This window comes from Myotis brandtii, unplaced genomic scaffold (genome assembly GCF_000412655.1).
Source record: "Myotis brandtii unplaced genomic scaffold, ASM41265v1 scaffold303, whole genome shotgun sequence".
Taxonomy (NCBI): Eukaryota; Metazoa; Chordata; class Mammalia; order Chiroptera; family Vespertilionidae; genus Myotis; species Myotis brandtii.
Window position 1 is genome coordinate 4,344,830 of NW_005361573.1, and position 11,082 is coordinate 4,355,911.

General features: G+C 50.6%; 2 protein-coding genes across 2 annotated transcripts in view; both read left to right on the forward strand.

Annotated features, from left to right (window-relative positions):
* LOC106726679 (oxysterol-binding protein 2-like) overlaps positions 1 to 2,204 on the forward strand; it is a gene marked incomplete at its 5' end in the record, with an annotated part of 11,962 nt that extends 9,758 nt beyond the window's left edge. Inside the window, 2 exons of the mRNA XM_014542430.1 lie at positions 3 to 434; positions 1,049 to 2,204. Coding sequence (XP_014397916.1) covers positions 3 to 434; positions 1,049 to 1,127 — 511 coding nt within the window. The remainder of the gene's footprint in view (positions 1 to 2; positions 435 to 1,048) is intronic.
* Positions 2,205 to 5,762: 3,558 nt separating this feature from the next.
* The window catches only part of LOC102255298 (oxysterol-binding protein 2), a 51,695-nt gene continuing 46,375 nt past the window's right edge, over positions 5,763 to 11,082 (forward strand). The window contains exons 1-2 of the mRNA XM_005869825.2: positions 5,763 to 5,785; positions 8,122 to 8,330. Coding sequence (XP_005869887.1) covers positions 8,135 to 8,330 — 196 coding nt within the window. The 5' untranslated portion in view covers positions 5,763 to 5,785; positions 8,122 to 8,134. The remainder of the gene's footprint in view (positions 5,786 to 8,121; positions 8,331 to 11,082) is intronic.

Here is an 11,082-nt window from a genome sequence, read left to right on the forward strand (position 1 = left end):
AGATCGCAGCCGGAGCCCCAGAAGACGCCTCCGCCGAGGCCGGGGTACAAACCGGAATCGGACCTGCAGCCGGGGCCGGGGCGGGAGTCAGGGCCCCGGCAAGAGTTGGGCCCACGTGTAGGGGAAGGACACCCCCCCAAGGCCTCATCTGGAAGGCCGCCGGCGCCCGTGGTGGGGAGCGTGCCCTCTACCAGACCCGAGTCAGGGTCGCAGCCCGCGTCAAAGCCCCCAGCTCTTCCGCGACCCGGACAGCTGAGGGTGTCTTATGGGGTCCCAATTGCAGGGGCTGGCACCGCCTCCACCGCCCCGAAGGCCTTGCTGCCCTTGCTGCCGCTGGACAGCTTCAAGGGCTGGCTCCTCAAGTGGACCAACTACCTGAAGGGCTACCAGCGTCGCTGGTTCGTGCTCAGCAACGGCCTGCTGTCGTACTACAGGTAGGACAGGCCACGGGGGCATCTGCGTTTGCAGGGTGGTGATGGCGCGGTCCTGGGGATGGAGGCATCGGGGTTGGAGGGCACCACGACTGGCCTGGGGATATGTGGGAACATGCGCTCTAGCAGGAGTGATGCCTTTAGCTAACCTCCCAGGATTGGGGGCCCTGACCTCTGGCAGGGGAGCCCCCTGTGGACATGACCTCTGGCAAGCCGAGTGGGTTTAGAGGGTGTGAGCAGGGAGGTCAGCCCCCAAAGTCCTTGATTCAGGAGCCCGAGTTCCGGCATTTCTAACAGCTCCCAGGTGACGCTGCTCCTGACCATAGTCTGAGAAGCACTGCTCCCTGTTCATGGCAAACAGGAGGGCCCTGCCTTGCTGTTGGCTCGTTCACTCGGCCAGGCAGTCTTCCTTCAGGTCACCTACCTTAGGACTGACATGGTCTTGCCCAGCCTTTTTGGAACACAGTTTCTAGAGGATGGTTGGGCCTATGGTGCCCCTGAGAATTTGGGAACTCCACTGAACTTAAGTGATGGTTCCCACTCCAAAATTGGGGTCACTCTAATTCCTGGCAAAGGAGAAAGCTGACACGTGTTCCTAATGTGCCCTTCTCATGTGGTATATTGGTGCCCCTCGGCCAGTCGGCTGTACTAATACACATCACACAGAACATGGTGTTCTTGGAGTCAGGCAACTGAGCAAAGAGAGATCCTTTTCCCTGTTGGAAAGACCACTCTCTAATGAAAACAAAACAAACAAAAAAACAACAACACAAAACTAAGTGAAGCCTGATGTTTGGAGAAAATGTGAATATATATTTCTTGTGCTCCCTCCCCATCCTGTCTACCAGCGTGCCCTCCTCCAGTATAACCACCTTCCCAAATCCTAGTCACTATCTCCTTTCTTTCCTTTTTTATTTAGTTTTATTTCAACCATCTTTAACTTTATTTTTAAACGGGTATTTTACAGCATATGATTTTGGGAACTTATTTATAAAAGTCCAGAATGTGAGTGTACCACTTCTTATTTGCACATTTTCCTCTGGATGGGTGACTACGAACTTTCTTGGACATGTGCAGGGATTTCTCTTGGGCGAAATCACTGGGATGTAGACAATGAACGTTCGCCTTACCTAATGCCAAACTTTTCCAAAGCACTTGTACCAATTTACACTCCCACCTGCAATTAATAAGAGGTCTTGTGGGTCTATATCCTTTGCAAAACTTGTTAGTGTCAGCGTTGACTTTGCCAATCAACTGGGTTTACTGTGGCGTCTGACAGTCTTGACCTGCATTTCAATCTGCATTCTTTTTCTCTTAATAGAAAATAATTGGGGGTTTGGATTAGACTTTCTCCATTGTGTGGCTTCCTCGGGTACTTCTGCCCTGGATTTTGCTTGAGAAGCACATTTGATCACTTAAGCTTATTCTGAGGGGAAAAGTACATAATGCTAAACAGCTGGGCTTAGTAACGTCTATATTATCAGGAAAAAAAGATGCTTTTTGTAAATATTGCCACATATAGAAAGAATTTCTGGGAAGCATGGATAATTGTTAGCAGGTTTTAAATTCTTCTCAACAATGTGGTAGGAACATAAATAAACTCAGGAGATGAGGTTCTTACTCCATTGCTTGACATTTTCAATCACGTCTGTTTGGATACCAACAAGGAGAATATGGTTTTGTGTTCAGTTTGCTTTCCTTTATTTTGGTTGGTAGTTCCCATAAAAAATTCATCCCCAGTTCTTACCTCATAGGGAACATGTAATTACATGAAATTAGGGGGAAAAATAATAAGTGTTGTGAAAATTTCAAAAGTATTGGCTTCAGCAAGTCATTATGGAGAGCGTGCGCCAAACATAAGCTTTATCCATATTAATGACAACATTGATTCAGTTAGGCAAAATTCTGTTTTGTTGTTTACCAGTTGCCTATTTGTTGATTATTATAAATGACAATTTGTTTACCAGGAAACAATTGCAAACAGAAAAATTTGTTGTAATTAATTTATTGTTCAGACTGATCTATGGGTAGGAATGGCTAAGCCAGATAGCAAGGAAGGCCTCAAAGAAATTAGTCTCTATAAGAAAGTGTCTATTAAGGTCCAAGTGAAAGTAAATTTTGGAAGTCCTCTGGCTAAGGAAGACCACTGGACATCTGGTGGACTGGGACCTTTTTGGGGTGTTGGCCTGGTAACAGAAGATGGCAGACCAAGACATCTGTGCCTCTAGGACGGATAAGGTACTCATTCCTCTAGTGCAGTGGTTCTCAACCTTGGCTGCACATTAGAATCACCTGGGAATCTTTTTAAAATCCTGATTTCCGGGCCTCATCCTCCGGAAATTCTGTTTCTTTGTTGCTAATGTTGTGGCCCCACCCCATAACAAAGAAACAGAATTTCCGGAGGATGAGGCCCAGAAATCAGGATTTTAAAAAGATTCCCAGGTGATTCTAATGTGCAGCCAAGGTTGAGAACCACTGCTCTAGTGAGACCTGCTCTCAAAGGCAAACTCATGGAGACTGTGGGCCAGGAAATCGTGTTTTCAATGCCAGTTTAGGTGACCCTTGAAGCAAGGAGATGGAAAAGACTATCCAGCTGCAAAGTGTCCCTGAAAACGTGAAGTTAGGAAGTGCCAGTCCAAAGATGAAGCTACTGGGGTCTCCACCCTAGAGAGTGGCCTCATTAGATTGGATTCTGCTTTAATTTGAAATACCTTTCAGTGTTTTACACTGTGAGACTGTTAGGAAGCTGAAAAGGAGCACCCAGGTTGGTGACATAAACATTTGTTTGAAGTATATTTTCTTAGCTTATAGCACAAGGGTGTTGCAAAGAGGGCACAAGTGGACTAGCAGCATGAGCACAATGCACAACAATGCTCTTAGCGAGGCCTAGTGACACCAACTAATTTTTCCCACAAAACCTGCTCCTCCTCCTAACTCCTCTCTGTCTATGAATAGCTGCAAACCTCTGAGTCATGCTTGCTGCCACCTTCCTCCCTCCCTCATCCCACATCAGATGGAATTGCCACACCCTGCCCATCTCTCGCCTCTGGCCTCTCTTCTCCATTCCTCATGCCACCTCCGTGGTTCAGGTCTGCCTTATGCTTAACTGGTGTCCCGGCTTCCAGCTTCTGCCCTGGGCAGTGCATCCCCCACGTGGGGCCTGGAATTGCCTCGTCTTCTCCAGGATGCTCTTTCAATGGTCCATGCCCCGTCTTAGCTCCTTAGCTTGGGTTTCTCCCCTTTGAAATACCCACAGTGGCTCCTGACTGATCCAAGGATCATAGGAGTTTACAGGGAGCTTATGTGGCCAACTCTGCAGACAGCTTCGTGTTAAAGGGACACCATGGCCAAGTTCGGCGGCATCTTTGTGTGCCGCATAGAGCCCAGCATGGTACTTTGCCACTGATGAGCCCTCAGTAGCTTGGTTCATCTGAATGGGTGAGTGGGTGAATGAAAGAGAGCTACCTGTGGTTCTGTGGGATTTCAGAAAGTCACGTATGCTAGTGCAACCTTGATTTTTAATTTGTTTTCTTTTTTAAAAAAATATATTTTTATTGATTTCAGAGAGGAAAGGAGAGATAGAAACATCAATGATGAGAGAGAATCACTGACAGGCTGCCTCCCGCACGCCCCCAACTGGGGATCGAGCCCACAACCCAGGCACGTGCCCTTGACCTGAATCGAACCCGGGACCCCTCCGTCCGCAGTCCAAAGCTCTATCCACTGAGCCAAACCAGCCAGGGCTCTTAATTTGTTTTCAGTGACCAAAACTTGTTTGCTGGAATAGATGAGGAAGATAAATGGGACGTTGCTGGCTTAAGCCAGGAGAACCTGAAAAGTGACAGCTATGAAACTCCGCTTATCTGGATACTTTCTGTTGACAGACTGGAATGTGTCTCCTCTATGAAGCAATAACCTATATCTGTGGTCCTCGTTTGCTTTTACGTAGGATTGCAAGAGTCTGTGCATGTTGACTGTGTATACCTACAGTGATGCCACTTGGTCAAGTATGGCAGTGGCTGGAGGAATGAGGAGCAAAGGTCAAGCTTTTAAAAGGGCTTCTCACAATCACATAGCTCTTTAAACTGGTTTCCTGTGTGCCCGATGGTTTCCTTGCACATGTTAAACTTTCAAGACCCTGTGGGAAGGCCATAGGTCAGAGGCGAGGCCTCCACCCTGTGTGACAGCCAGTTGGCTAACAGGCCCTCACGCCTGTGTGTCAGAGTGATTTCCAGTCTGAAGTCTTGGTGAGGAGCGCAGGCTCTTCCTTATTTCCCTGTTACATGGAGGGAGGAATGGGAGCTCATGGCAGCACCAGGACTCCAACAGCCTCCTGACCCAGCCTGTGCCAGGTCCACCCACAACACATGTGAGACTCCTCGCTGGGGTCCTGTTAGTCTCTAAGACTAACCCAGGCTCGATGACCACGTGGACTCCAGGACTCGCCCATCAACTCGTGCTCACAGCTGTGCTTGATGACAGCAAAGCACAACTAGCAAAGGGAAGTGAGACCTGGGGTGAATTCTGGGAAACCAGGCATTGGCTTTCAAGGCTCCTTTGCCAGTGTAGTCACACAGGACACACTAATTCTTCCAGCAACAAGTTGTGACAACACATGTGAAATGATCATTAGAGACTCAGTGCCCAGGGTTTTCACTGGGGGCTGGTCACGTGGGTGCCCTCTGGCACGCTGCCAAAGTTCAGACTCCCAGAAGGAAAGCAGGTGTTCGGCATGGACCACATTGTACTAGCAGTTTAGGTATCGTCAGCCCCCCTTACCAGTTTGGGAACGGGGGTGCTCCCCAAACCCAGACTCCCAGACTCCGGCCAAGGGCCAGCCTTGGCCACAGGCCTTCCAAAGGATGCGCATTCTCAGGCCTGCTGTGTGAATTCTTTTCTGCACAGTCTGACCTGCTTCCCCCTTGCAGATTTCAGTGATGTCAGGGCGAAGGGCTGACCTTCACTGTGGTTCGGGGAGAGCGAGTGCTTACACCTGGTTTGGAGTAGCAGCGTGGCTTCTGGTTTCCTATCAGAGGAAGCACATGCCAGCCTTGCGGGGTGTCTAACACTACAGGGCCTGCTGCTTGCTGCTCTGCGGGCGCATAGTTGGCCCTTTATTGCTTCAGAGATACTTTTCTTCGGATCTATACCTTCCCCCAGGCTTTCGGTGGCTCGGCTTCTGCATATGACGGGTGCACTTGCCACATGGACCTGCTCCGTCTGCAAGTACTCTTGTGACTGGGATGGAATGCCTGGTGTGAGCTCTCCAGCTCCTCCTGACCCTTGCACCTTCTTTACTGGTAGGGAGCGTCTGTTAATCCAAGATGGAGGCCTGATGAGCAGCCTGGAACACGGTGAGAATACACCAGCTTTGGCTGAGTCCGTTATTGAGGACCAACAATGAACAAGGCAGTGTGGGAGACAGACGTGCACACCATCACCAAACCACTGCCTGGAGGAGGAGGAGGAGGAAAGCCTGCATCTATCCTGGCCATTTAGTAAGAGGCCAGCAGGTTCAGGCTCAGTGCTGTGAGGGAGTTCCTGGGCTGGGGATTCAAGCCTCCGTTAGTCTTCAGGGATGTCGCTGGCAAACGAGGTCAATAAAGAAAGACAGGCCGGTGAAAAGGGTGTGAGGTTCCTTAAACCAAGATCAATATCTGTTAGTTCCAGGGGAAATGGAGGAAATGGGCCTGTTTCCTGGACAACTACAGGTTCTGACATGTGGGGAGGAGGAGATGGTAGAAAACGCTCTGAACAAAATGGAAGTTGGCAGCTTGGTGGGTGGTGAATCACATACTAGCAGCAGGTGTCGCCACACAGGGATGTGGCCTTAATCGTACCCACGAAGCCAACTGCCAGTGAGTTTTGGGGTCATGCGGGGTGCTGTATGCTTTCCTCTTTCAAGTGCACTCTTTCCCGCGTCTGTTTCCATCTTTATGAGGTCTCGGAGTTCGGATCACTTAGCTTCTCTCCTCTTGACACCTCATCACATGCTCAGCCACAGCCCTGTGCGTTGAATACCGATTTCACAGTCTTGACTCACACCATTTGGTCGGCATTGCTGGGCCATTGCCTAAACCCAGAAGAAGGCAGATGGCATTCGTGAGCCTGCGTGGGGGACTGCCAGATAGTGTTGTCCTTTGAAGCAGCAGTAGGTGCTGTCTTCCTAAAATGCAGTGTGTGGCTTCCCTGGGTTCACCATCCTCAGCCCTTCCCAGCCAGGCCCCTCCTCTTACTTACCCTGTCTCTCCCCTCCCCCGGCTTTGGTCCTTCTGCTCAGCTTACCTGTTTCCCTCTGCAAACCACTTGCCTTTCATTCTCCTCTCCAGATCTCTGCATCTGCCACCCCGCAACCCCCAGGAGAACCCCTTCTCATTGCCGCAGACGCCCGACAGGGCAGCCTTCATTCCAGGTCATCTCAGCATGGGCCTGCCTGGATTCCCCTGCAATGAGCTAGGCTGGTGTCCTCCGACACTCCTCTGTGTGTTATGTCATTTGGGCATGCACTCCTGTTATCTGGGATGGTGGCAGAGCCTTCCCTCACCCTTGGTTCCCCACCTGCTACCTTTATACAGGAGATCCCCTGCCTGGCTCACCTCTCTTCAGGATTGGCTCTGCATGTGACCGTGCAGCTGGAGTACTGGCTCTGGAGGCTGCACAAGAAGCTAGTTTTGTTCCTTTGGGATCTGATGCTTGCCAAACACTCACGCAGTGGGCAGGATCAGCTGCCCATGTCACCAGGTTTATCAGTTATCTATCGCTGTGTAATTTTGAGGCTCAAAACAACAGTGATTTCATTATCATCTCAAAATTTAGTGGCTTAAAACAATAGATATCTTAGGATTTCCGTGGGTCAGGAATTCATGAGTGGGAGGTTAGTTGGGGTGATTCTGGCTCAGGATGTTTCATGAGGGCTGCACTCATCTGAAGGCTTGACTGGGGCTGGGGGCTCACTCACAGGCCTAACAAAGTGATGCTGGTTGTTGACTGGTGGGCCTCTCCAAAGGGCTGCTTGAGGGTCCTCACCACATGGCAGCTGGCTTTTCCCAGAAAGAGTGGTCCAAGAGAGCACTAACCTCAAAGTTACACTCTTTTTTATTTCCACAATGTCCTGTTGGTTATACTAGTCAGCCCTGCCTAGTGTGGGAGGAAGTCTCCAAACCTCTGTGACTCTATCTGTAAACAGCCCTACTTGGCTGTTTGAAACAAACCACGAAGAAGTACTTGGTAAACTGTTGCATAAGTGAAAGGGATGCTTCCGAGTCCACCCTGGAGGTCTGGGTCTATAGTCTCAGTTGGAGTGGCAGGACTCTCAGGTTCCTACCTGCTCCATCTCTGGGGGTCTGAGACTTTAGTGGAAAGAGCCTGCTATGGAGTTAGAGGTCTGCACTGCCTAGCAGGACGCTGGGCAGTCACCCTTCTCCATTGCTTGGTGTCTGCGAGGGCTCAGACCACAGCAGGCATGCCCTGCATGTGGCACCAATGCAGGCCTTCCTCCCTCTGCCCACTGAGAGCCCTTCAATCAAGCCTCTAGCAATCAGTCCCCATAAGCTTCACCTCCCAGCTCTGACTCCAGGGCCTCTCCCAGCTTCAAGGGTCTGAGATTCTGAGGATTTGCCCTGAGGAGTTCTTTTGTCTGGAGCTATTGAGTCGGGGAGCCTCAACCCATTCCTTCTCTTGCATCCCACAGAAATGAGGGCGAAATGGCCCACACCTGCCGGGGCACCATCAACATGTCCACCGCGCACTTTGACAGGGAGGATTATTGCAGTATCGTGCTGACCAGTGGGGCAAAGACCTACCACCTCAAGGCCAGCTCGGATGTGGAGCGGCAGCAGTGGATCACCGCCCTGGAGCTGGCCAAGGCCAAGGCTGTCCGCATGATGATGAGCCATTCAGGTAGAGCGCTTGGCGCAGTGGGTGTACGTGCAACGTGCTGGGTCTGGAGAGAGTGGGAATCGAAAGCACTTGGGGGATGGAGGTGACCAGGAGACCCAGTCGACTCCAGGCCAACCCCGGAAGGTCGAGGTGTGTGTTCACCCTTCCCACTTGGCTCCGTGTGCTCTCAGCAGTGAGATGCTCAAGTTTTTGGGATGGCTGGCAGTTCTAAGGATGGACATGTTTGTGGGGGCGGGGCTTGTGCCCTTTCTTTGAAAGAATCTGTTCCTGGACTTGAGGAGACCCTTCAGAGTGCATGCTGAACCTCTTCCCTAGCACCCAGCCCCTTCCCATACCCTGCTTTCCCTTAAGTTTGCTTATCCTTCAAGGAGAGGCCATTCTGGAAACCCTCCCTGAGCCAGCCCCCTGCCTGGGCCAGATGCTTGTATCTGCAACCTGGCTCAGCCCCTTGTGCACAGTAGCCTAGAGGTTAGCGCAAGCAAGGCCTTCCCAGAGCCTCAGATTCCCCACTTGTCAGTCCATTGGAGGCTTTGATTACGGACCTCCTAGCATCCTTCCAATTCAAAGATTTCTAGGTCGGTGGGATCCTGGGTTCAAACCTCCTGTCTGTGTGACCTTGGGCAAATTGCTCGCTGTCTTTTGCCTCATTTCTCTATAAATAGGCTTAATAATGGAACCACCTCGTAGAGGATTAACCTAGAAATGCATAAAAAGAACTTAGCACGTGGCTTGGCAATTGCTCAAAAAGCTAGCTGTAGTTATTAATAATAGTCACCATGGAAGCTTAAAAATAACACAGGTTCCCAGCTTCCCTTGCCCTGGTAAAGCTGAATGAATGAGAGCAGCATGGGGGGGTCACCTGCATTTAAGAAAAAAGTCTCCCTGGATGTGATTGCCAGATTTAGCAAATAAAAATACAGGTCACCCCGTTTAATTTGAATTTCAGATACACAACAAGTAATGTTTCTGTATAAATGTGTCCCATGTAATAGTCAGGACATACTTATACTACAATTTATTTATAGTGCTTCTCAAATTCAGATGAAAAGGGCGACCTGCTTTTTATGTCCCTGCATTTGGCGGGGCCCAAAGTTGAACTTCCCAGTCAGAAAATAGAGTATCCCTTCTATTGCCACAGGGGGGCGCTAGAGGATAGTTCATTTGCTCTCTCTGCTCCTGAATCATGTCTACGCACCAGCAGGTCATCTGTCTTGCCTCTTGGTACTTGAGAATCATTTTCAGATCTCCAGGTTAGCTTCCCAGGGCGTGCTGGGGGTTGTAAGAATGGAATACAGAGCTGGCCACCCCTCTGTCTTGGGCCTTACTTCAAGGGGGGCTAATCCAGCCCCTGAGAGCTCCTTCTCTCCTGCCCTGCTCCCCAGGCTGGCCTGCCCCCCCCCCCCCCCCCCTCCACTGATGTCATAGCCCTATTCTGATATCACAGCCCAGCGCTTGGAATGACCCCAGGCAGCCCAGATTCTGTCCTTAGAGCAACCAGGGCTCACATCTGTGCGGGGCTGAGGGAAGCTTGGGTGACTGGCGGCCCTGGGGGCTGGCCCTAAAGAACACCTGGGCAGCCTACCATCCCGTCGCTCTAAAATGGAAATCCTCTGAAAGGTAGGACTTTGACGGCTTTCCTCCTGCCCCTGTTGGTTGTGGCCCCCTAATAAATTCCTGGGCGTGTGGCGTTGCTCTGGCTCTGTAAACCGCTCCTGGCGAGCCTGCTGCTTTCGATGCGCGTGGCCTAGAGAAATGGTGGTGTCTCCTTGGCCCACTCAACAGGCCTCTCTTCCCTTTTGAAGGAATGGCTTCCTGAAACGCAGGGTTTCTTGCTTGTTGCGGGGAGCTGCTCCGAGCGCTTGGGAAATGCCTGCAAGCACTCAGCCATGGTGGTTCTTCTGTGGCACCTCCTTCGTCCTTACTCTCTGGGTAGGGACACCAGTACATAATCTCAGGACAAAAGGAAAACCCAGCCACATGGGCACTGTTATCTCCCAGACCCCTCGCAAGGAGCAGCCCCATCTGCTCAGCTTGTCAGAAGGTGTAATGAGGTCTCTTGTGAGCTCATTAAGTTAGCAAAATATTGACTGGCACGGATTAAACAACACAATGACTTTTCTCTGACTTCAGCGGGCATGAAGTCCCCTGGGGTGAGCACGTTCAAATTCTTAGGAGCAGATCACCAAGATTCTGATCTGATGGTCAGGAACCCCCATTTTTATTATTTTTTTTGCTAATCCTCACCTGAGGATATTTCTTCCATTGCTTTTTCAGAGAGAGTGGAAGGGAGGGAAGGAGGAGGAAAGAGAGAGAAACTTCGCTGTGAGAGCCACATCAACTGGTTGCCTCCCGCACACACCCTGACCGGGGGTGGGGAGGGAACCTGCAACCCAAATACTTGCCTTTGACCAGGAATTGAACCCACAGCCCTTGGGTTCGAGGGTCAACACTCTAACCACTAAGCAACACCGGCCAGGGCAGCAACCTGCATTTTTTAAAAAAATATATTTTATTGATTTTTCACAGAGAGGAAGGGAGAGAGATAGAGAGAGTTAGAAACATCGATGAGAGAGAAACATCGATCAGCTGCCTCCTTCACATCCCCCACCGGGGATGTGCCCGCAACCCAGGTACATGCCCCTGACCGGAATCGAACCCGGGACCTCTCAGTCCGCAGGCTGACACTCTATCCACTGAGCCAAACCGGTTTCAGCAGCAACCTGCATTTTTAATAAGCATTCCATTCAGGCCT